Source organism: Oratosquilla oratoria, chromosome 11, assembly GCF_046742065.1.
Source record: "Oratosquilla oratoria isolate Oo_2021 chromosome 11, ASM4674206v1, whole genome shotgun sequence".
NCBI classification, from domain to species: Eukaryota; Metazoa; Arthropoda; class Malacostraca; order Stomatopoda; family Squillidae; genus Oratosquilla; species Oratosquilla oratoria.
Genome location: NC_134787.1, coordinates 29,573,742 through 29,599,921, shown reverse-complemented (window position 1 = coordinate 29,599,921; position 26,180 = coordinate 29,573,742). Strand labels below are relative to the sequence as shown.

Sequence of the window (26,180 nt, the reverse complement as noted above, 5' to 3'; positions counted from 1 at the left end):
AAGGAAAAAAAAAAGCCTTTGGTATATGTATGTATGTACTTCCATATATATACAAACATATACCAAGGCTTTCGCCCTTACAAGGGAGGTAGCCAAAAAGGAAAAGGCATAAAATCATTCCCACCCATTCCATCCATGAATACACTCCACACCCCTCCACCCTCCCTCTTATCTTAGCACCTCCTGGATGACGGGTCATCCCTGCACCTTGCACTGCCCTGGGTCAGAAGCAGTGTCGCAAGACACAGCACATCCACAGCAAGGCCGCTTCATTAAATCGGCGACCCCCCTCTCCGTCCCCCCATGCATAAAAGGAGAAGACGGGGAGAAATCCCTTCGGGCTGCATCAAATTTTACTCACATATACTACCCCATCCCCCCGCTCATTGATCTTAATAAATCAAAAGTTTCTCCGACTAATTTGTTGACATGTTTGTCTGGTGTCATGTCATTTGAGATAGTTACTCCAAGGTCCCTTTCCGAGTTTACTTTTTTAACTTCCTTTGTACCAATTTTATAATGACCTGAGATTCTATTTTTGCTTTCTCCAAATTCCATTATACTACATTTCTTAATGTTAAAGTTCACTTCATTATTCTTGCATAATTTCCAGACTTTGTCCAGGTCTTGTTGGAAAGATTTGCATTCTTCCTCTGTACTTACTCTCTTTAATAGTTTCGCATCGTCTGCAAAGAAGTTCAAATAACATTCCACACCTTCATCCATATCATTTATATGAATAGCAAACATTGTGTGTGTGTGTTTGTGCAAGCATACATGCATGTGTAAAGTGGGCCATGTTACCTTTAAAAAATTATAAGAATAAGAAATATAAACCAATGGCCACCTGTCATAAACTACAGATAATTCAAATGAAAGAATTAGAGTAGGACCTTAAGTACATTGAATGGAGGAATGAGTTGTGGGAGGAAATGTAGTATTTAGTCCAATGTACTCTTTGTCTCTTGAATACAAATATATAAAATGGTCATCGTCTTGTTTATCATCTCCATAACTAGTGAGTAGAGACAGTAGTAGAGGGAGAAGGGGTTTTAAGTAGTTTATATATTCCATTGTTTTCAAGGGGAAGACAGTTGAATGAAATTGCCAGTCAAAAACCTGATGTGTTGGAAACATGCTACTTAGGACAAAATGGTTTAATTGAATGGCTGTAATTCCTTTGCTAGAGACAGGTGCCACAGATATAAGAAATGAGGTATAGAAATAGTATGTTGGCTACTATTATGGAAGCTAGTTAATTATTTTATTTCATAGAAATTGTGTTTTAAACTTTTACATCTCAAGTCATGGGGATGTGGTTCTTTCAGGATCCTCTTGGGTTGGCCCCTCCCAGTTCTGAAGATGAAGTTGCTTCCCCTTCACCATCTGAAGCGGAGGAGGAGAACGAGCCAGATGGTACCTTTACCTTTAGAAGGAAAAAATTTTGCAATTATCATGCTGTAAGTAGAATCATGTTTTGTTATAATTACCATACAAAATTATTGTAGTGAAAATATATTTGATGTTGTATGCCTATTATGTTTATAAATATGTAATTTAATTTTGAGAGGTCTGTGTCAATGAATTGCTTATCTACCAAATTTTCATGCTCTAACACTGGTGCCTGCACATGCTTGGAGCAAATAGCTCCCTCTCCACTCCCTTTCTTCATCCCTGTCTCTCTCCTTCTCTCTCCTCTCTCCCCCAGTATCTCTCCCCTTCCCTCTCTCTCCCCCCTCCCTCCCTACCCCCTGCAACCTTTCATTCTGCCTCATTTTCTACACCTTTCTCTTCTGTACCTCACCAGACTCCTCTCCTATTCTCTCTCTCTCTCTCTCTCTCTCTCTCTCTCTTTGTTTGTTTTTGCAAATCTTTGTTTTTAAGTCTTACAGCTCTCTGTCTTGTCAAAATGGAACTCGGAAGCAACTTACAACTGGTACCATACCATAAATCATTACAAAACCACTTCACACTTAGATCACTAAACAAGCTCACCAAGATCAATCAATCTGTTGTCCAGGTCTCTCTTGCAAAAGACCTTGAGCCTCCAAAAAAGACCACCAAACTCAATTCACCACCACTACCCTCAAAACATCAACCCCACAGAAAATTCCCTTCCTTATCTGGTAAGAACCACATTGGCACACTTATATTCTGGACACCATCCACCATCATAACAGTACCAACACAGGACAGGACTGGCCACAATTTCAAACAGCTATAAATGCAACCACCACACAGAAAACACAAAACACCACATTCTGCAGTTCCCCACCCAGAAGATCCCTAGACATCAGTATGATATTTCTTCCTATGGAAAATCCCTCACAAGAGAACTAAGAATCACTTTGTTACACTGTGTTTAACACACCATCTGGCATTAAAACATTATCAATGCAGAATAGACCTGGGCAGAGGTTCAAACTGTACTAGATGCAACCAACACAAAGGAGACACTGAATACAGCAGTGTACAATGCACCACACAAACTATCCCAAGACATCACAGTATTTTTCCCCTGAATAACCTATGGGCCTGCCTGATGGTCATGACCAGTTACCTAGGAACTGCAGTTCTCCTGCAAGAGAGACCTGGGACATCAGATTAATTTATTGATTCATATCATCCCAAGATTTTTTACAAGAGTAGTAGAGCCTGTGTTAGAATTAGAAATGGAGAGAGCAAGTGGTTCGAGGTAATGGTGGGATTTCACCAGGGATGTGTCACGTCACCATGCTGGGTTGGGGATTGGAGATGGTTAAAGAAGATGGAGAAAAATGGGAGATAAGCCAGTTGTTTGTTGATGATACTGATTGTAGCAGAATCGAAGGAAGTATTAAGGAAGTTAATGGCAGAGTTTGGGAAACTGTGTGAAAGAAAGAAGTTGAAGATAAATATGGGTAAAAGTAAGGTGATGAGATGTACAAGGGGAGAGGATGGCAGCAAATTGGAAGTGAGTATTAAGGAAGAAAGACTGGAGGAAGTGGAGAGTTTTAAATACTTGGGGGCGAATGTGGTGGGAAAGGAAGGAGTGGAGGTGACGGTAGAATGTAGATAGAGAGAAGCAAATAAATGCTTTGGAGGATTAGAAATTGTAATGAGAAATAGGCATTTGGGAATGGATGCTAAGAGGAGATTATGTGAAGGTGTGATTGTGCTAATAGCACTGTATGGGGCAGAAACATAGAACATAAGAGGAAGAGTGGAAATGTGTATAAGATGAAATGCCTAAGAAATATGATAAGAGTTACTAGGCTAGATAGAGTGAGAAATGAGATGAGGAGGAGAACGGGGGTGGAAAGGGAGTTGAAAGATCGTGTTGATGAAATAGTATTGGGATGGTTTGGACACATGGAAAGAATGAGTGAGGAAAAATAATTAAGAAATGTATGGAAGGCAGAGGTGGAAGAAGTGAACATGAGGGGACCTCCAGGACAAGATGGATGGATGGGGTAAAAGGGGCAATGGGAATGGGGTATGTCTGTTTAGGAAGGGAGAAGATAGGGGTGAGTGGAGAATGGTTTGATATGGATGATGTTGTGATGCATGCAAGGGGGATGGGTAGGTGAGGGAGTATGTGTGAATGATATTTTGATGCAGCCCAAAGGGATTTCTCCCAGTCTTCTCATTTTGTCATGAGGGGATGAAGAACGGGGGTCACCGATTAAATGGAGTGGCCTTGTGTGGATGTGCTGTGTCTTGCTGCATTGCTTCTGACCCAGGCCAGTGGGCGAGATGTAGGGATGACCTGTCATCCAATAGGAGTCAAGAAAAGAGTGGAAGGATGGTGACTGGGAGTGGAGTTTGTGGAGATGAAATGGGTTGGAGTGGAATTATGACTGACTACATCCCTTGTACATACATATACATACATACATACATATACCAAGGCTTTTTCCCCCTTCCAAGGGAGGTAGCCAAAAAGGGAAAGGCATAAAAACACTCCCACCCATTTCATCCCTAAATACACTCCACACCCCTCCCACCCTTCCTCTCATCTGAGCACCTCCTGGATGACGGGTCATCCCTGCACCCTGCCCACCGCCCTGGGTCAGAAGCAGTGTCGCAAGACACAGTACATCCACAGCAAGGCCGCTTCATTTAATCGGCGACCCCCCCTCTCCGTCCCCCTTTGCATATAAGGAGAGGACGGGGAGAAAACCCTTCGGGCTGCGTCAAAATTTACTCACACATACTACCCCACCCCCACCCCCCCGCCCATTCCTCCTCATGCAGTCACAACATCATCCATATACAACCATTCTCCACTCACCTCTGTCTTCCGTCCTCTCCCTTCCTTCCTCAACAGACATTCCCCTCTTCCCCAAAGCCCCCTTCACCCCATCCATCCACCTCATCCTAGGACGTCCCCTCATGTTCACTCCCTCCACATCTGCCTTCCATACCTCTTTTACTAGTCTTTCTTCACTCATTCTTTCCATGTGTCCAAACCATCCTAATATTCTTTCATCAACCCTATCTCCCAAATCCTTTTTCACCCCTGTTCTCCTCCTCACCTCCTCATTTCTCACTCTATCCAGCCTAGTAACCCCCACCATACTTCTCAGACACCTCATCTCAAACACATTCAAACTCCTTCTCTCTTCTTCTCTTATGTTCCACGTTTCTGCCCCATACAGTGCTGTTGGCACAATCACTCCTTCATACAGTCTCCTCTTCGCATCCATTCCCAAATGTCTATTTCTCATTACACTCTTTAATCCACCAAGGCATTTACTCGCTTCTCTCAATCTACATTCTACCTCCACCTTCACTCCACCTTTTCCTGCTACACTTGCACCCAAGTATCTAAAACTATCCACTTCCTCCAGTCGCTCTCCCTTAATGTTCACTTCCAGTCTACTGCCACTTTCACCCCTTGTACATCTCATCACCTTACTTTTACCCACATTTATCTTTAGCTTTCTTCTATCACATACTCTCCCAAACTCTGCCACCAGCTTCCTCAATCCCTCCTCTGACCCTGCCACAAGCGCAGTGTCGTCCGCAAACAACAGCTGGCTCACCTCCCACTTTTCTCCATTTTCTTTAACCATCTCCAATCCCTGACTCACTACCCTAGCATTCACCTCTCGCACCACCCCATCCATGTATAAGTTGAACAGCCAGGGCGACATAACGCATCCTTGACGAAGTCCCACCTTTACTTCAAACCACTCACTCTCTCCATTTCCAATCCTAACACATGCTCTACTACTCACATAAAAACTCTTGACAGCTCCCAAAAGCTTTCCTCCTATCCCATAAATCTGCATAACCTCCCACAGTGCCTTTCTGTCTACCCTATCATAAGCCTTTTCCAGATCCATAAAAGCCCAAAAAACATCCTTCCCCTTTCCTATAGCTTTCTCACATATCTGTCTTACCACAAAGATCTGATCTACACAACCTCTACCCGTCCTAAATCCACACTGTTCCTCACCAATTACTCCTTCTGTTCCTCTCCTAATCCTCTCAATTAAGATTCTCCCATAAGCCTTCCCTACTACACTCAACAGGCTAATCCCTCTGAAATTACTACATTCACACTTGTCCCCTTTTCCCTTGTAAAGAGGAACTATACATATACATACATATACCAAGGCTTTTTCCCCCTTCCAAGGGAGGTAGCCAAAAAGGGAAAGGCATAAAAACACTCCCACCCATTTCATCCCTAAATACACTCCACACCCCTCCCACCCTTCCTCTCATCTGAGCACCTCCTGGATGACGGGTCATCCCTGCACCCTGCCCACCGCCCTGGGTCAGAAGCAGTGTCGCAAGACACAGTACATCCACAGCAAGGCCGCTTCATTTAATCGGCGACCCCCCCTCTCCGTCCCCCTTTGCATATAAGGAGAGGACGGGGAGAAATCCCTTCGGGCTGCGTAAAAATTTACTCACACATACTACCTCACCCCCCACCCATTCTCCTCATGCAGTCACAACATCATCCATATACAACCATTCTCCACTCACCTCTGTCTTCCGTCCTCTCCCTTCCTTCCTCAACAGACATTCCCCTCTTCCCCAAAGCCCCCTTCACCCCATCCATCCACCTCATCCTAGGACGTTCCCTCATGTTCACTCCCTCCACATCTGCCTTCCATACCTCTTTTACTAGTCTTTCTTCACTCATTCTTTCCATGTGTCCAAACCATCCTAATATTCTTTCATCAACCCTCTCTCCCAATTCCTTTTTCACCCCTGTTCTCCTCCTCACCTCCTCATTTCTCACTCTATCTAGCCTAGTAACCCCCACCATACTTCTCAGACACCTCATCTCAAACACATTCAAACTCCTTCTCTCTTCTTCTCTTATGTTCCACGATTCTGCCCATAGCTGTTGGCACAATCACTCCTTCATACAGTCTCCTCTTCGCATCCATTCCCAAATGTCTATTTCTCATTACACTCTTTAAACCACCAAGGCATTTACTCGCTTCTCTCAATCTACATTTTACGTCTGGGGTATTGGCTTTACGTCTGGGGTAATGGCTTACGTCTGGGGTATTGGCTGCTTGTTATTGTGGCAAAGTAGCATGCAGTCGATACTTTAGGGTCTATATGGGGCGCCCCTACGGACCAGAGCCACACATCATTTTGTCTATGATAGAAGAAATTCTGTTCATAGAGAAATGATGACACTTTTATACTACGACTGTCCCTCCGTTATGCTGTCCCCCAACCCCTTGTTGCTGTCCTGTACCATTTCTCTGAGTATTCTCTTTCTGATTGGGGGAATTCCCTGTGGTGGGGGGAAAAGAATACTGCCACCAAGTTTTCCCACTTGGATCGTAAGAGGCGAGAAGAAAGGGACGGGGAGAGGGACTAGGCATCCTTCTCCCTGTAGCCCCAAGGGGCAATTTCCTAAAGCAAAAAAGAAAAACATCCCTTGTAAGGGGGATAAAACTATTGATGTATGAATGTATGTATATTATCGTATTTTGATTTTAATATTTTCATTCTCTTTGCAGCCAGCTTCAGGTAACTGGCCCTGGGTACATCCAAATGAAGGAGGGGGTGGTGATCGACGTTTTAGGTTTTGTCTAACTTCTTTGCCCCAACCGAAGCGCACCTGTATTGGTTTTGGGCGCAGAAGAATGGGTAGAGGTGGCAGGTAAGTAGCACCTACAGTTGGTGTTTGTTGAAAGTAGTATGGTAGTAGTGAAATAGTTTGATATTGTATATAATCTTTGAATTCAAATGCAGCATTGTTTGTCATTTTATGACCAATTGAATGAGAAGGAGGGATCAATGATTAGTATTGCATGTGGTGGTCCTGTGATATGGACAACAAATATGCCTGATTTCAAAACCTAAAAGAACAAGAAATGGAATATGCAGAATATCTCAAATCTAATAAACAACTAACAAAGAAAACTGTAGGAAGCTGATCAACAAAATAGATGGTAAAACTGATAATGGCAAAATGTGGAGCAGTAAAAAACTATCATAAACCCAAAATTAATTAAATAATTGGTGCAGTTTGAGGTAAAACACCATCACCTAAACTGCAATGATACATCATAAACAGGCATTTCTTCGAAACCATTCTCAAGCTCACAACATCAGAAAATCGAAAAATAATGAAGTAAGTAGAGAGATTAGAGGAAGTATTTGGAGTTGCACATGGCAGGAAATGGAGGAGTGGGGGTGGAGGTAGACTAGAAATAGGGAAGCAAGTAAATTCCTTGGGGATTGAAAAGTGTCATGAGAATTCATCTTAGAATGGATGCAAAGAGATTGTATGAAGGGGCTGTTATGTATGGATGATGCTGTGATGCATGAGGGGGAGTGGATGGATGAGGGAGTATGTATGAGAAATAAATTTACACAGCCCAAAGGGATTCCCCGTATTCTCCTTTTCTGCAAGAGGGGACGGAGAGTGGTGGTTGCCAAATTAATGAAGCAGCCTTGCTGTGGATGTGCTGTGTCTTGCAACACTACTTCTGACCCAGGGCAGTGGACAAGATGCAGGGATGACCCGTCATCCAGGAGATGCCCGAATAAAAGGGAGGGAAGAGGGTAGAGGGGAGTCCGAGTATGTAGGGGATGGAATGGGTGGGAGTGGTTTCTATGCATTTGTCTTTTGGCTACCTCCTGTGTAAGGGGGGAAAAGAGCCTTGGGTGTATGTATGTATGTATGCTATTGTGCCTACAACACTGTATGGGGTAGAGACTTGGAATTTGATGGGCAGTGTAGTAATGTGTTTAAGATGAAATATCTGAGAAGTATAGTGAGGTTTACAATAGTGGATTGAGTGAGAAATAAGGAGGAGAGCAGGAATAGAAAAAGAGCTCGCAGATAGGGCTGATAAAAGGTTATTGGAAGATGTTTGGGCTCATGGAAAGAATAAGTGAAGAAAGATTAATAATAATAAAAAAAAAGTGGAAGGCAGAGGTGGATGTAGTGAACTTGGGATGATCAAGAATGAGATGGATGAGGTGAAAAGGACTTTGAGCAAGATTGAATGTCTGTTGATCAGGATTTAATGAAGCGGCCTTGCTGTGGATGTGCTGTGTCATGTGACACTGCTACTGATCCAGGGCATTGGACAAGATGTAGAGATGACCCATAAACCAGGAGGAGCCAAGATAAGAGGGAGGGAAGGGGATGTATGGGAGTGGAGTATGTGGGGATGGAATGGGTGGGAGTGGGTTTTATGCCTTTGTATTTTGGCTACTGACCTTGTAAGGGGGAAAAGGCCTTTGATATATGGATAGAGTTGACACCTTGACACGTGAATAGGCTTGAGAATCTTAATGACCACAAAAGCTATGTCAGTATGTCAGTTGAGATGAAAATTTCTGCAGGGACACCCATATTGAATAGGTTTTGTATGAAAGAGAAGACAAAGACCAGCAAGCACATACAGTTGTAGGACCCACTGCTAGCAGGCAGATCTCTTGTGGTGAACAAGGAAATTCCTCATAGATACATGGTGTACCATCATAATGGCTATCTCCCTTATAACCCTTGGTCTAGGGTATTGGCTGCATGCTATTATGGCAAAGTAGCATTCAGTTGATACTTAACCACTTCACTCCGGGCCAAAATCTCGTGGGCAGCATTAGCTGCCAGACGTACGATGTTGCGTCATAATACTCGCATCATAAAAAATAGTCACCGCTTATATCGATCGTGCTCTCTTTCACCCGTGAATTTTGATAATCATAGAAAATGTGATGAAGCCAGTTTAGAGAGTATGTCAGTTACGCAGGGACAACTACAATAAATATAATCAAGACGCCGATATGGCAGCCTCGCGTATCCACTTGCTCCCCATGCTGCCTACGTAGGCGGCACCGTATGGAAGGGGTTAAGGGTCTATATGGGGTGCCCCCTACGGACCAGAGCCACACACTATTTTGTTTGTGATACAGGAAAACTGTTCATAGAGAAATGACACTTTTATACTACTACTGTCCCTCTGTTATGCTGTCCCACAACACCTTGTTACTGTCCTGTACCATTTCTCTGAATATTCATTTCCTTTTTTTGCCTACCCTGTGGTGGGGGATAAGAATGCTACCACCAAGTCTCACTTGAGGCATAAGAGGTGGCAAAAAAAATGGGATGGGGGATAGGATTAGGAGTCCTGCTACCTGTAGCGCCAAAGAGAACATTCCTAAAAAAAGTAAAGGCATAAGAGGGTCTAGTTTTCCAACCAGTACCCTAAGGTTTGGGTCTTTTAATGCATGTGGATGTGGTACAGATGAAAGTAAAAGGGAAGAGGTAGGCAGTATATTTGAGAAGAAAAATGGATGTGCTGGCTTTGAGTGAAACTAAAATGATAGGGAGTGTGAGTTTGGGAATGTAGTTGGGAGGTTCTCAGGAGTGAAAAGGGGAGGGAGAAAAGGGGTGGCTATACTAGTAGGTGAAGAGATAGGTGAGCGCGTACTGGAGTGGAAGGAGGTTTCTTCAAGGTTGATGTGGATGAAGGTGAAACTGGGAAGGGAGATGTGGGTTTTTGTAAGTGCGTATGAGCCTGGTAGTGAAAAGAGCGTTGAGGAAAGGGAGGGTTTCTTGGTAGATTTAAATAAGTGCATAGAGGGATTAGGGAGAAATGTCAATGTAGTTGTATTGAGAGACCTTAATGCTAGGGTAGGAAACAAACCAATAGATGGAGTGATTGGGAAGTATGGAGTTCCAGGTAAAAATCATAGTGGAGAATTGATGGTGGAGATGTGTCTTGAAAGAGAGTTGATGATAGCAAATACAGTATTTAGGAAGAAAATCAAGCATAAGTACACATGGGAGAGGGTGGTGGATGGAAGGGTAGTAGATATAGCAATAATGGACTATATAGTGGTGACCAGGAGTATGGTAGGAAGAGTTAAGGATGTACATGCTCTTAGGGGAGAGAGTGGTGGAATATCAGATCAGTTTCTGATGGAAGGTAAATTGAGAGTGGAGAATAGGTGCAGAAAGAGGAAAAGGGCAGAAGGTAGGGAGGTACTTAAACTGAATTGCTTAAATGAGAAAGGAAAGGAGAAGGAATATAAGAAGCTGAAAGAGGAGTGGGAGTGAAGGATACAGTGGAACTAGGAGTGGAGGAGGAATGGGGATGATTCAAGGAGGGAGCCATAAGGTGTGCAAAGATGTTATGTGGAACAAGGAGGGCGGGAGGAAGTAGAAGGAAGGGTAGTGAGTGGTGGGATGAGGAAGCAAAGAAGGGTGTAGAAGAGAAGAAGCAGGCTTTCATAGATTGGCTACTAATTAGGACAAGGGAATTGTATGAGAGGTACAAAGTAAAGAGAAGGGAAGTTAAGCATAAGATAAAGGAAGCAAAGAGGAGTGCTGATGTGAAATGGGGTAAGAGTATGACAGAAAATTTTGAAAGTAATAAAAAGATGTTTTGGAAAGAAATTAAAAGAGGAAGAGGAGGCAAATCAAGTAGAGAAGAAAAGGTAAAAGGTATAGATGGAGAGATGATAATGGAAGAGAAGGCAGTGAGAGGAAGGTGGGCAGATTATTTTAGAGAGTTGCTAAATGTGAAGGAGGATAGGGGAGGGAGGGGTAGTTGCAGTGGGAAGTGCTAAGAAAATGAGTGTGATGGAGGAGGAATAGGGAAAGATGAAGTGAAAGCAGCTGTTAAGATGAGAGCAGGTAAGGCACCTGGGTTGGATGGATGCCATGCAGATTTCTGAAGAAAGGAGGTACAGTGATAGTGGACTGGCTGGTGAGGTTATTTAATGTTTGTTTAAGGGGACCCCCCGCCCCCAGATTTAAGAAAATTTAGATTTTTTTTTTTTTTTTTTTTTTCTTTTTTTTTTTCTTTTCTTTTCTTTTCTTTATAAATACATAGTAGGGATCTTGCTCTAGATGTTGGTAAAGTGTTTTTATCGTACCGCCATTTTTAAAGGGTTTAAAGGGCCTACTCTCCCCCCTGGCAGCCACATGCTGCGCACGACCATTGTTTACATACGTTTTGACCATATTTTACCCTATTTTTTTGCGTTTGATACACTCATAAAGTTTTCTCTTACGTCCGGCATGCACGTGAGTATGTGGTGTGAGGAAGTTTAGCCTGCACGACTGGCAGTGGCCTGAGCCTTACAAAGTAAAGGACATGTACACGTTAGCTTGCCGCATTCACTAATTTGCCGTGTGAAATTCGCATCTATTTTTCAGTGAAGAGATATTTGAAGATATTAGCCATGCCTAAGCTATCCAAACAAAAGGCACACTTGCAGAAGATAAGAACGTCTACATTAGCAACTCAAGGGGAGAAAGAAAGAACCCCAGCATCAACTTTGTTATCACCACCTCCGCCACCACCGCTAGTACTCCCTCCAGCAGCTCTCTCCCTTCCATCTACATCCACATCCTCAGCACCTGATCCTCTGTCCTCTACACCTATATCAGACAAGTTGTCTCTACGCAAACAACTGTTTGCTAACAAGTGGCTACAAGGATGCCTCCTTGTTGCAACACCTTGGGTTTAGAGTCTCAAACCTCACAGTGATGTCCCTGATACAGCAAGAGCCTGTTCCAACACCAGAAAGGAAACCCAAGAAAAGAAAGAGAGCTGAATCCCAGCAATCAGACTACCTTGCTGGGTCATTCTAGACCAAGAACTCAAACTTTGCGTCAAAGAGTAAGGTGGCGGCTTATGAGACCCTCACTTTGAGTGAATAATATCCTACACTGTAGAGGGTACAAAGTGCCTGAGTTACTTGAAAGATGCAAAATCATCATGAAAATACAATGGAACCTGTTTTCAATGGGTCTTAGGAGGTCCAATGTAAAATTTAGTCAAACTAAGGGGGGGGGGAATAACACTCATTTCTGAAAAATTTTCAACCGATTTTTGCATATGAGGTCTCTATTAATAGCTAGATAAATGACAAAAAATAAAAGTTTTTTTTTGCATATGTTAAATAATTTTTTTTTTAACGTGTCAAATCAAAATTTTGCTTTTTTTTCGATAATTTTTTTTTATATATTTTTTCCTCGGCGTTAAACAAAGATATTAAAAAAAGATTTCTATTTTGTTTTTTTATATATGTAGAAGATTCTTTTGCTCTAAAATGAAAGACATCGAAAAAAATTGTAAGACGAGATAGGATTTGAAAGAAGCCCAAAAATATGGTATTTTTTAGTTTTTTTTATTAAATAAAAAACTACTCGTCAGATCTGAATAAAACTCATGCTGTGAAGGTTTCCTCAGACCTAGATATCACACAGAAAAAAATCAGCAAGATCCTTCAGAAAAAAATATTTTGGGCGGGGGGTCCCCTTAAGAGTGGGTAGAGTGCAGGATGACTGGAGGAGTGCAAGTATAGTTCCACTTTACAAGGGAAAGGGGGAAAAGTGTGAGTGTAGTAGTTTCAGAGGGATTAGCTTGTTAAGTGTAGTTGGGAAGGCTTATGGGAGGGTCTTGATTGAAAGGATTAGGTAAGGAATAGAGGGAGTAATTGTTGACGAACAGTGTGGATTTAGGACAGGTAGGAGTTGTGTAGATCACATTTTTGCGGTAAGACATATGTGAGAAAGCTATAGGAAAAGGTAAGGATGTTTTTTGGGACTTTTATGGATTTGGAAAAGGCTTATGACAGGGTAGACAGGAAGGCACTGTGGGAGGTATGTAGATATATGGGATAGGAGGAAAACTGTTAACTCCTTCGATACGATGACGCCTACGTAGGCGTCATGAGGAGCAAGTGGGTGTGTGAGGATGCCAATGTCGGCATCTTGGTTGTATATATTGTAGTACCTGTGTGACCCCCATACTCTGTAAACTGACTTCATCATATTTTCTATGGTTATCAAAATTCATGGGTGAAAGAGAATGAGCAATACAGCGGTAACTTTATTTTTTTATAATGTGAGTATTATGACACAACATTGCACGTCTCACAGCTAATGCTGCCCGCGAGATTTTGGCCCGTATTGAAGGGTTCAAGAGCAGTCAAGAGTTTTTACGAGAGTAGTAGAGCTTGTGTTAGGATTAGAAATGGAGAGAGTGAATGGTTTGAGGTAAAGGTGGGACTTCATCAGGGATGTGTTATGTCACCCTGGTTGTTCAATCTATACATGGATGGGGTGGTGTGAGAGGTGAATATAAGGGTAGTGGGTCAGGGGGATGGTTAAAGAAAATGGAGAAAAGTGGGAAATAAGCCAATTGATGTTTGCTGACGACATTGCGCTTGTAGCAGGATCTGAGGAGGGATTGAGGAAGTTAGTGACAGAGTTTGAGAAGGTGTGTGAAAGAAGGAAGCTCAAGATAAATGTGGACAAAAGTAAGGTGATGAGATGTACAATGTGAGAGAGTGACTGTAGGCTGGAATTGAGCATTAAGGGAGAGAGACTAGAGGAAGTGGATAGTTTTATATACTTGGGTGCGAATGTGGCAGGAAAGAGAGGAGTGGAGGTGGAGGTAGAATGATTTTGAATGTGTTTGAGATGAAATGTCTGAGAAGTATGATAGGGGTTACTAGGCTAGAGTGAGAAATGAGGTGAGGAGGAGAACAGGGGTGGAAATGGAGCTGGGAGATAGGGTGGATGAAAGAGTATTAGGATGGTTTGGACACATGGAAAGAATGAGTGAAGAAAGATTAGTAAAAGAGGTGTGGAAGGAGTGAATACGAGGGGGCATCCTAGGATGAGATTGATGGATGGGGTAAAAGGGGCATTACAAAAGAGAGGAATGTCTGTTGAAGAAGGACGAGAGAGGATAGAAGATAGGGGTGAATGGAGAAGGGTTGTGTATGGATGATGCTGTGATGCATGAGTGGGTGGGTGATGGGGGTTGAGGAAGTATGTATGAGAAATAATTTGATGCAGCCCGAAGGGATTTCTCCCCATCTCCTTTTTTGCATGAGGGGACGGAGAGGGGGGGGTTGCTGAATTAATGAAGCGGCCTTGCTGTAGATGTGCTGTGTCTTGTGACACTGCTTCTGATCCAGGGCAGTGGACAGGATGCTGGGATGAACCGTCATCCAGGAGGTGCCAAGATGAGAGGGAGGGTGGAGGGGAGTGGAATATTTAGGGGATAGAATGGGTGGGAGTTGTCTTTGGTATATTTATTTACCTAGTTGTATTATACGGGAAGGGAGCTATGCTCGTGGTGACCCGTCTTTGTGTCTTTCAGCATCAAGTTTATTCTTAAAATCGTGAATAGTATTTGCACACACTGTTTTTTCATCTAAGTTATTCCATATATCCAGCACTCTGTGAGGGAAGCTATTCTTTTTCCTATCTCTTCAATAGTTGTCCTTTTTGAGTTTCTTTTCATGACCTCTTGTTTTCCCATTGTAATTTTGTTTGTTTGTCATTTTCATTGTCATTTTTCTTTTTTGCTACCCCCCCATGTAGGGGGAAAAAGCTTTTGGTATATGTATGTATGTATGTATTTTTTAGTAAATCTTTTCTGTCAAGGATTTCCATTCCTTTCATGATTCTATATATAATCAGTAGATCACTTCTTTCTCTTCTTTCCTCTAGTGTTGGTAGTTCTAGTTTTGATAATCTTTGTTCATATGTTAATTTGGAAAGAGCTGGTGCCAACTTTGTTGTTCCTCTCTGTATTCTTTCTAGTTTCCTTATATTCTTTTTATTACTGAGTGTCCATAGTGTCACTGCATATTCCAGTTTTGGTCTAATCAATATGACTAATATTTTTTTTTATCATTTCTTCATCCAAGTATTGAAATACCACTTTCATTGACCTTAGTAGGTTGTATGTGTATGTGTGTGTGTGTGTGTATATATATATATATATACACACACACATACACATATGAATACACCAAAGTCTTTTTCCCCCTTACAATCTCCCCTTAGCATCCATTTCCAAATGTCTTTCTCATTACACTTTGATCCACCAAGGCGTTTACTCGCTTCTCTCAATCTACACTCTACCTCCACATCCACTCTTCCCTTTACTGCCACATTCACACCCAAGTATCTAAAAATATCCACTTCCTCCAGCCTCTCCCTTGATACTCACTTCCAGTCTACTGCCTCCTTTACCCCTTGTACATCTCATCACCTTACATTTACCCACATTTATGTTCAACTTCTCTCACACACTCTCCCAAGCTCTGTCACTAACTTCCTCAATCCCTCCTCTACAAGTGCAGTGTCGTCCACAAACAACAGCTGGCTCAACTCCCACTTTTCTCCATTTTCTTTAACCATCTCCAATCGCTGACCCACTACCCTTGCATTTACCTCTATCACCACCCCATCCATGTATAAATTGAACAGCCAGGGCAACATAACACATCCCAGATGAAGTCCCACCTTTACCTTGAACCACTCACTCTCCATTTCTAATCCTGACACATGCTCTACTACTCACGTATAAATTCTTGACAGCTCCGTAGAGCTTTCTTCCTATCCTATATATCTGCAAAACCTCCCACAATGCCTTCCTGGCTACCCTGTCATTAGCCTTTTCCAGATCCATAAAAGCCCAAAAAACATCCTTATCTTTTCCTATAGCTTTCTCACATATCTGTCATACTACAAAAATCTGATCTATGCAACCTCTACCTGTCCTAAAACCATACTGTTCCTCACCAATTACTCCCTCAGTTCCTCTCCTAATCCTCTCAGTCATGATCCTCCCATAAGCCTTCCCAACTACACTTAACAAGTTCATCCCTGTGAAGCTACTACACTCACACTTGTCCCCTTTTCCCTTGTAAAGTGGAAGTATACATTCACTCCTCCAGTCATCCAGCACTCTACCCTCTCTTAACATACATACATATACCAAGGCTTTTTCCCCCTTACAAGGGAGGTAGCCCCTACAGACCAGAGCCACACATCATTTTGTCTATGATAGAGGAAAACTCTTCATAGAGAAATGATGACTATTTTATAATATGACTGTCCTTCCGTTATGCTGTCCCCCAACCCCTTGCTGCTGTCCTGTACCATTTCTCTGAGTATTCATTTTCTGTGGTGGGGGAAAAGAATACTGCCACCAAGTATTCCCACTTGGATCATAAGAGGCGAGAAGAAAGGGACGGGGAGTGGGACTAGGCATCCTTCTCCTTGCAGCCCCACAGGGGACATTCCTAAACGAAAAAGTAAAGGCATAAGAGGGTCTGGGAGTTTTCAGAACAGCACCCTAAAGTTTGGGTCTTTTAATGTGCATGGATGTGGTACAGATGAGAGTAAAAGGGAAGAGATAGGTAGTGTGTTTGTGAGAAGAAAGATGGATGTGTTGGCTTTGAGTGAAACTAAGTTGAAAGGGAAGGGTGAGTGTAAGTTTGGGGGTGTAAGTGGGAGGTTATCAGGAGTGAAGAGAGGGCGAGGGAGGGAAGGGGTGGCTACTCTAGTAAGTGAAGAAATAGGTAAATGTGTAGTGGAGTGGAAGGAGGTTTCCTCAAGGATAATGTGAGTGAAGGTGAAACTGGGAAAGGAGATGTGGGTATTTGTAAGTGCATATGGGCCTGGCAGTGAGAAGAGTGTAGAAGAAAGGGAGGCCTTTTGGATAGATTTAAATGAGTGCATAGAGGATTTAGGAAGAAATATCAATGTAATAGTACTGGGAGACCTTAATGCTAGGGTAGGAAATGGTCCAATTGATGGAGTGGTTGGGAAATGTGGAATTCCAGGAAAGAATCGTAGTGGAGAGTTGATGGTGGAAATGTGTCTAGAAAGATAGTTGATAGCAGATACAGTGTTTTGGAAGAAAGTCAAGCATAAGTACACATGGGAGAGGGTGGTGAATGGAAGGGTGGTAGATAGAGCGTTGATGGATTATGTAGTGGTAAATAGGATTATGATAGGAAGAGTTAAGGATGTACATGTGCTAAGGGGAGAGGGTGGGGTAATATCAAATCATTTTTTGGTGGAAGGTAAGTTGAGAGTGGAGGATAGATGGAGAAAGGAAAAGGACAAAAGGTAGGGAGGTGCTTAGAGTGAACTCTTTAGATGAAAGGGAAAAGGAGGAGTACAAGAAGAAGCTGAAGGAGGAGTGGGAGGGGGTGAAGGATAGAGTAGAGCTAGGTGTGGAGGAGGAATGGGGATGGTTCAAGGAGGGAGTCACAAAGTGTGCAAGGTTGGTGTGCGGAACAAGAAGGACAGGAGGAAATAGAAGGAAGGGTAGTGAATGGTGGGATGAGGAAACAAAGAAGGTTTTAGAAGAGAAGAAGCAAGCTTTCACAGATTGGTTACAAACTAGAAAGAGGGAGTCATATGAGAGGTACAAAGAAAAGAAAAGAGAAGTAAAGCAAAAGGTAAAGGAGGCAAAGAGGAGAGCAGATGTGAAGTGGGGTAAGAGTATGACAGAAAATTTTGAAAGTAATAAAAAGATGTTTTGGAAAGAAATTAAGAGAGGAAGAGGAGGCGAATCAAGTAGAGAAGAAAAGGTAAAAGGTGCGGATGGAGAGATGATAATGGAAGAGAAGGCAGTAAGGGGAAGATGGGCAGAATATTTTAGGTAGTTGCTAAATGTGAAGGAGGATAGGGAGGGAAAGATAGCTGCAGTGGGAAATGCTAAGAAAATGAGAGTGAGGAGAATGGAGGAGAAATAAGGAAGGATGAAGTGAAGGCAGTTGTTAAGATGATGAAAGCAGGTAAAGCACCTGGTCTGGATGGATGCCATGCAGAATGTCTAAAGAAAGGAGGTACAGTGATGGTGGACTGGCTGGTGAGGTTATTTAATGTTTGCTGGAGAGAGGGTAGAGTGCTGGAGGACTGGAGGAGTGCCTGTATAGTTCCACTTTATAAGGGAAAAGGGGACAAGTGTGAATGTAATAGTTTCAGAGGGATTAGCTTGTTAAGTGTAGTTGGGAAGGCTTATGGGAGGATCTTGATTGAGAGGATTAAGAGAAGAACAGAGGGAGTAATTGGTGAGAAACAGTGTGGATTTAGGACAGGTAGAGGTTGTGTAGATCAGATCTTTGTGGTAAGACAAATATGTGAGAAAGCTATAGGAAAGGGGAAGGATGTTTTTTGGGCTTTTATGGATCTGGAAAAGGCTTATAATAGGGTAGACAGAAAGGCACTGTGGGAGGTTATGCAGATATATGGGATAGGCGGAAAGCTTCTAGGAGCTGTCAAGAGTTTTTATGAGAGTAGTAGAATTTGTGTCAGGATTAGAAATGGAGAGTGAGTGGTTCGAGGTAAAGGTGGGACTTCGTCAAGGATGCATTATGTCGCCCTGGGTGTTCAACTTATATATGGATGGGGTAGTGCAAGAGGTAAATGCAAGGGTAGTGGGTCAGGGATTGGAGATGGTTAAAGAAAATTGAGAATTGTGGGAGGTGAGCCAGCTGTTGTTTGCTGACGACACTGCGCTTGTGGCAGGATCGGAGGAGGGATTGAGGAAGTTGGTGGCAGAGTTTGTGATTGAAGAAAGCTAAAAATAAATGTGGGTAAAAGTAAGGTGATGAGATGTACAAGGGGTGAAAGTGGCAGTAGACAGGAAGTGAGCATTAAGGGAGAGCGACTGGAGGAAGTGGATAGTTTTAGATACTTGGGTGCAAATGTGGCAGGAAAAGGTGGAGTGAAGGTGGAGGTAGAATGTAGATTGAGAGAAGCAAGTAAATGCCTTGGTGGATTGAAGAGTGTAATGAGGAATAGACATTTGGGAATGGATGCTAAGAGGAGACTGTATGAAGGAGTGATTGTGCCAACAGCACTGTATGGGGCAGAAACATGGAACATAAGAGAAGAAGAGAGAAGGAGTTTGAATGTGTTTGAGATGAGGTGTCTGAGAAGTATGAGAGGGGTTACTAGGCTAGATAGAGTGAGAAATGAGGAGGTGAGGAGAAGAATGGGGGTGGAAAGGGAGTTGGGAGATAGGGTTGATGAAAGAGTATTAGGATGGTTTGGACACATGGAAAGAATGAGTGAAGAAAGACTATTAAAAGAGGTATGGAAGGCAGATGTGGAGGGAGTGAACATGAAGGGACGTCCTAGGATGAGGTGGATGGATGGGGTGAAGGGGGCTTTGGGGAAAAGGGGAATGTCTGTTGAGGAAGGACGGGAGAGGACAGAAGACAGGGGTGAATGGAGAATGGTTGTGTATGGATGATGTGATGCATGAGGTGGAATGGGCGGGGGGATGGGGGGTGAGGTAGTATGTGTGAGCAAAATTTGACGGAGCCCGAAGGGATTTCTCCCGGTCTTACCCTTTTATGCATGGGGGGACGGAGAGGGGGGGTCGCCGATTTAATGAAGCTTCCTTGCTGTGGATGTGCTGTGTCTGATGACACTGCTTCTGACCCAGGGCAGTGGACAAGGTGCAGGGATGACCCGTTATCCAGGAGGTGCTAAGATAAGAGTGAGGGTGGAGGGGTGTGGAGTGTATTCAGGGATGGAATGGGTGGGAATTATTTTATGCATTTTCCTTTTTGGCTACCTCCCTCTCTTAACCACTTCAGTACGGAACTTAAATCTCGCGGGCAGCAGCCAATGCCAGCCGTACGACGTGTCGTAATAATACTCGCATCATAAAATATAGTCACCGCTTATATCGATCGTTCTCTCTTTCACCCGCGAATTTTGAAAACCACAGAGAATGGGATTCAGGGCGCATTTGGGAGAATGTAAAAACACAGGGGCGACTACAATAAATATAATCAAGACGCCGATATGGCAGCGTCGCGAATCCACTTGCTCCTCATGACGCCTACGTGTGCGGCACCGTATGGAAGGGGTTAAACATAAAATAACCTCACCAGCCAGTCCACCATCACTGTACCTCTTTTTTCAGACATTCTGCATGACATCCATCCAGACCAGGTGCCTTACCTGCTCTCATCATCTTAACAACTGCCTTCACTTCATCCTTCCTTATTTCTCCTCCATTTTCCTCACTCATCACAGTCATTTTCTTGGCACTTCCCACTGCAACTACCTTTCCCTCCCTATCCTCCTTCACATTTAGCAATTCCCTAAAATACTCTACCCATCTTCCTCTTACTGCCCTCTCTTCCATTATCATCTCTCCATCTGCACCTTTGGTCCGAAAAATACGGTATACAGGCACTCCTCCAGTCCTCCGGCACTCTACCCTCTCTCCAGCAAACATTAAATAACCTCACCAGCCAGTCCACCATCACTGTACCTCCTTTTTTTTTTTTTTTTTAGACATTCTGCATGGCATCCATCCAGACCAGGTACCTTACCTGCTTTCATCATCTTAACAATGCCTTCACTTCATCCTTCCTTATTTCTAAGCATGGTAACTGATGTAGAAGTCGGTAAAACTTGTTACAAATAGCAATCACAACTTAGATTCAAACTCCTAAAAAAAATTAGAATAGATACTTGTTTCTAAAATACCCGATTTCAGTAAAGCTCAGTTCATAGGACTATGTCAGGAGCTTCTGCTTACAGATTTGGAGGCAAAATTAAGTGGAAGACCTGTAGATCAGATGTGGGAAATATTTCAAAATACGCTCACTAAGATGATTCATACATTCCTTTTAAGGACAGACATCCCCCAAATCAGGCTCACCCAAAGTGGCTCAACAAAGAAACTGAAAAAAGCATTGCTAAAAAGAGACAGGCTTATAAGAAATATAAAGTGCTTGGGTACATGTAATGACTATGAAATTTATGTATCAATGCAGAGAGATTTAAAAAAGACAATAAAAAAAAAAAAAGCGACAATATGAAATGAATATCGGTGATAAATCCAAAGAGAATCCCAAAGAATTCTATACAGTGGGACCTCTCATTAACGGACATTAATTAGCTGTGTTTGCGGTGTTTTGGATTGGATATTGGGTGGCATAGTGATTGCACACACTAAACAACAGAACCAAAAACACTGAAAACACAGCAAAAACACCACAAAGACAGCTAATTAACATCCGTTAATGAGAGGTCTCACTGAAGTTACATTAGAGATAAAAAGGTTTTTAGGAATCACATTGGTCCACTATTATCTGCTGACAGTCAACTTGAATATTCAAATAAAGGAATGTGTAATATTTTAAACAATTATTTTAGCTCTGTTTTCGTAAATGAAACACCTCAAAATGAACTCCAAACTGAAACCTGTGAGAAGTCTAGGGTAAACATACTATGGTAAATATAACAAGAAAAAATTAAGAGGTGTATAGAGACACTCATAGTTAATAAAACACCAGAGCCTGACAGTTGGCATCCAAAAATCTTAAAGGAAATTAAAAATGAGATTGTTGTTCCACTAGAAATTATTTTCAAGAAATCCATCATATCTGGTGATGTCCCAAGAGAATGGAAGCTAGCTAACATTACTCCCATATTCAAAAAAGGTGACAAAAAGAAACCAAATAACTATAAGCCTATAAGTTTGACTTCAATCGTAGGAAAAATAATGGAAACTATCATCAGAGATGCTATCGAACATCGTTTAGAAAGTACAGGTAGTCGTCGACTTACGACCTATGCGACTTACGACTGATCGACTTTACGACCACGAGATAGTGCAATAATATTTAACATTTAATAGAGTTATAGAATTGCAATGTTATGCCTGGCATTGCAGTACAATTACTCCGCACGCCGCTAGACGTGATTACAATAGTTTTGGCAGGCTGCCGGGAGTGTCAGCATCCCAGCCAGCTAAATATTCTTTCATTTTGTTTGTTTGAAGTAAAATGTTTCCTAATTTTGCATTGCATTTTGTATTTTTGTATTTTTATATGTTTTGCAATTAATAAAATGTAACAGTAAAACTTTTTTTATGCCTAGGCTAGTTTGTTGTCGATAACAATATGTTCGGTACAGTACGTAAACAAAAAGAATGTGTTTTGAAATCAAATTTTTCCTAATTTTGCCTTGCATTTTGTATTTTTATATGTTTTGCAATTAATAAAATGTAACAGTAAAACTTTTTTATGCCTAATCTATTGTCGATAACAATATGTTCGGTACAGGGGGAAATAGAAGAAAGGGTAGTGAATGGTGGGATGAGGAAACAAAGAAGGTTGTAGAAGAGAAGAAGCGAGCTTTCACAGATTGGTTACAAAATAGGACGAGGGAGTCATATGAGAGGTACAAAGAAAAGAAAAGAGAAGTAAAGCAAAAGGTAAAGGAGGCAAAGAGGAGAGCAGATGTGAAATGGGGTAAGAGTATGACAGAAAATTTTGAAAGTAATAAAAAGATGTTTTGGAAAGAAATTAAGAGAGGAAGAGGAGGCGAATGAAGTAGAGAAGAAAAGGTAAAAGGTGCAGATGGAGAGATGATAATGGAAGAGAAGGCAGTAAGGGGAAGATGGGCAGAATATTTTAGGGAGTTGCTAAATGTGAAGGAGGATAGGGAGGGAAAGATAGCTGCAGTGGGAAATGCGAAGAAAATGAGAGTGATGAGTGAGGAGAAATAAGGAAGGATGAAGTGAAGGCAGTTGTTAAGATGATAAAAGCAGGTAAGGCACCTGGTGTGGATGGATGTCATGCAGAATGTCTGAAAAAGGGAGGTACAGTGATGGTGGACTGGCTGGTGAGGTTATCTAATGTTTGCTGGAGAGAGGGTAGAGTGCCGGAGGACTGGAGGAGTGCCTGTATAGTTCCTCTTTACAAGGGAAAAGGGGACAAGTGTGAATATAGTAGTTTCAGAGGGATTAGCTTGTTAAGTGTAGTTGGGAAGGCTTATGGAAGGATCTTGATTGAGAGGATTAGGAGAGGAACAGAAGGAGTAATTGGTGAGGAACAGTGTGGATTTAGGACAGGTAGAGGTTGTGTAGATCAGATCTTTGTGGTAAGACATATGTGAGAAAGCTATAGGAAAGGGGAAGGATGTTTTTTGGGCTTTTATGGATCTGGAAAAGGCTTACAATAGGGTAGACAGAAAGGCACTGTGGGCGGTTATGCAGATATACGAGATAGGAGGAAAGCTTCTAGGAGCTGTCAAGAGTTTTTATGAGAGTAGTAGAGTTTGTGTCAGGATTGGAAATGGAGAGAGTGAGTGGTTCGAGGTAAAGGTGGGACTTTGTCAAGGATGCGTTATGTTTCAACTTATACATGGATGGGGCAGTGCGAGAGGTAAATGCAAGGGTAGTGGGTCAGGGATTGGAGATGGTTAAAGAAAATGGAGAAAAGTGGGAGGTGAGCCAGCTGTTGTTTGCTGACGACACTGCGCTTGTGGCAGGATCGGAGGAGGGATTGAGGAAGTTGGTGGCAGAGTTTGGGAGAGTATGTGATAGAAGAAAGCTAAAGATAAATGTGGGTAAAAGTAAGGTGATGAGATGTACAAGGGGTGAAAGTGGCAGTAGACTGGAAGTGAGCATTAAGGGAGAGCGACTGGAGGAAGTGGATAGTTTTAGATACTTGGGTGCAAATGTGGCAGGAAAAGGTGGAGTGAAGGTGGAGGTAGAATGTAGATTGAGAGAAGCAAGTAAATGCCTTGGTGGATTGAAGAGTGTAATGAGGAATAGACATTTGGGAATGGATGCTAAGAGGAGACTGTATGAAGGAGTGATTGTGCCAACAGCACTGTATGGGGCAGAAACATGGAACATAAGAGAAGAAGAGAGAAGGAGTTTGAATGTGTTTGAGATGAGGTGTCTGAGAAGTATGAGAGGGATTACTAGGCTAGATAGAGTGAGAAATGAGGAGGTGAGAAGGAGAACAGGGGTGGAAAAGGAGCTGGGAGATAGGGTTGATGAAAGAATATTAGGATGGTTTGGACACATGGAAAGAATGAGTGAAGAAAGACTATTAAAAGAGGTATGGAAGGCAGATGTTGAGGGGACGTCCTAGGATGAGGTGGATGGATGGGGTGAAGGGGGCTTTGTGGAAGAGGGGAATGTCTGTTGAGGAAGGAAGGGAGAGGACAGAAGACAGGGGTGAATGGAGAATGGATGTATATGGATGATGTTGTGATTGCATGAGGTGGAATGGGGGGTGAGGTAGTATGTGTGAATGGGGGGTGAGGTAGTATGTGTGAGCCAATTTTGATGCAGCCCGAAGGGATTTCTCCCCGTCTCATTTTATGCAATGGGGGACGGAGAGGGGGGGGGGGTCGCCGATTTAATGAAGCTTCCTTGCTGTGGATGTGCTGTGTCTTGCGACACTGCTTCTGACCCAGGGCAGTGGACAAGGTGCAGGGATGACCCGTCATCCAGGAGGTGCTAAGATAAGAGTGAGGGTGGAGGGGTGTGGAGTGTATTCAGGGATGGAATGGGTGGAAATGATTTTATGCCTTTTTCTTTTTGGCTACCCCCCTTGTAAGGGGGAAAAAGCCTTGGTATATGTATGTATGTATGTTTTTGTTTTGTTATCATTTGTCTGTTTGATTCTCATTAATTAGTTATATGTCAATTTGTTATTATTTACTATTTATCTGTTTGTTCATTATTTAACTATAGCTATGCATTTATTTGTGTATTTTATTTGTTATTTACATTATTATATAGATATATATATAGATATATAGATTATATATATATATATATATATACTTCACCATCCGACCTAGATATGGACCAAAAGGTCTCCTGTCGGTATGGTCCGCCTTTGTATCTCTCTACATCTAGTTTGCTTTTGAATTTGTGTATATTTCAGACATTAACTGTTTCTGTTCAATTTGTTCCTGACGTCAATCACCCTGTGTGGGAAATTGTTCTTTTTCAAGTCTCTTCTGTAACTGTCTTTCTTTAGTTTCTTTGTGTGTCCTCTTGTTTCTCTTTTGTCCCATTTTAATAGGTCATCTCTATCAAGAACTTCCATTCCTTTCATAATTCTAAAGATGGTCAACAAATCGCCTCTCTCCCTTCTCTGCTCTAGTGTTATCAGTTGTAATTTCTCCAATCTTTGTTCATACGTCAAATTTGATAGTGTAGGTGCCATCTTGGTTGCCGCTCTTTGGATTCTTTCTTATTTCTTTATGCTTGGTGCCCACAATGATTTGGTATATTCTAGTTTCGGTCTTGTCAATGCAACTATTAATTTCTTAACCATCTCTTCATCCATGTAGTCGAAGGCTACTTTCATAGATCTTAACAGATTGTAAGTCTCTCCAAATATCTTGTTTACATGTTTGTCAGGAGTCAAGTCACTTGAGATGATTACTCCTAGGTCCCTTTCTGAGTTAACTTTTTTGACTTCTTTATCTCCAATCATATAGTTTTCTGAGACTCTATTTTTGCCTTTTCCGAACTCCATTATGCTACATTTCTTGATGTTGAAATTCATTTCATGTTTCTGATTCCATTCCCATACTCTATGTAAGTCATCTTGTAACAATCTGCAATCTTGTTCTGATTTCACTCTCTTGAGCAATTTAGCATCATTGGCAAAGAAGTTCATGTAACAATTCACTCCTTCGTCCATATCATTTATGTATATGGCAAACATTAAGGGAGCCAAAACAGAGCCTTGAGGGATGCCACTTTTTACTTCTTCCCATTTCAAGTTTTTATCCCTAAGAACCACTCTCATCTTCCTTCCAATTAACCTCTTCAGTACGGGCCTTAAATCTCGCGGGCAGCAGCCGATGCCAGCCGTACGACGTGTCGTAATAATACTCGCATCATAAAATATAGTCAACGCTTATATCGATCGTTCTCTCTTTCACCCGTGAATTTTGATAACCATAGAAAATGTGATTACAGACAGTTTAGAGAGTACGTCATTACGGAGGGGCAACTACAATAAATATAATCAAGATGCCGATATGGCAGCCTCGCGTATCCTCTTGCTCCTCATGACGCCTACGTATGCGGCACCGTATGGAAGGGGTTAAAAAGTCCTTCATCCATTCCAACAGCCTGCCTTGA

At 42.2% G+C, this 26,180-nt stretch overlaps 1 protein-coding gene across 3 annotated transcripts in view; it reads left to right on the top strand.

Annotated features, from left to right (window-relative positions):
- E(Pc) (Enhancer of Polycomb) overlaps nt 1-26,180 on the top strand; it is a 168,126-nt gene that overhangs the window by 126,826 nt on the left and 15,120 nt on the right. For all 3 annotated transcript variants that reach the window (XM_076192557.1, XM_076192556.1, XM_076192558.1), the window contains 2 exons: nt 1,329-1,460; nt 6,978-7,120. In XM_076192557.1, coding sequence (XP_076048672.1) covers nt 1,329-1,460; nt 6,978-7,120 — 275 coding nt within the window. The remainder of the gene's footprint in view (nt 1-1,328; nt 1,461-6,977; nt 7,121-26,180) is intronic.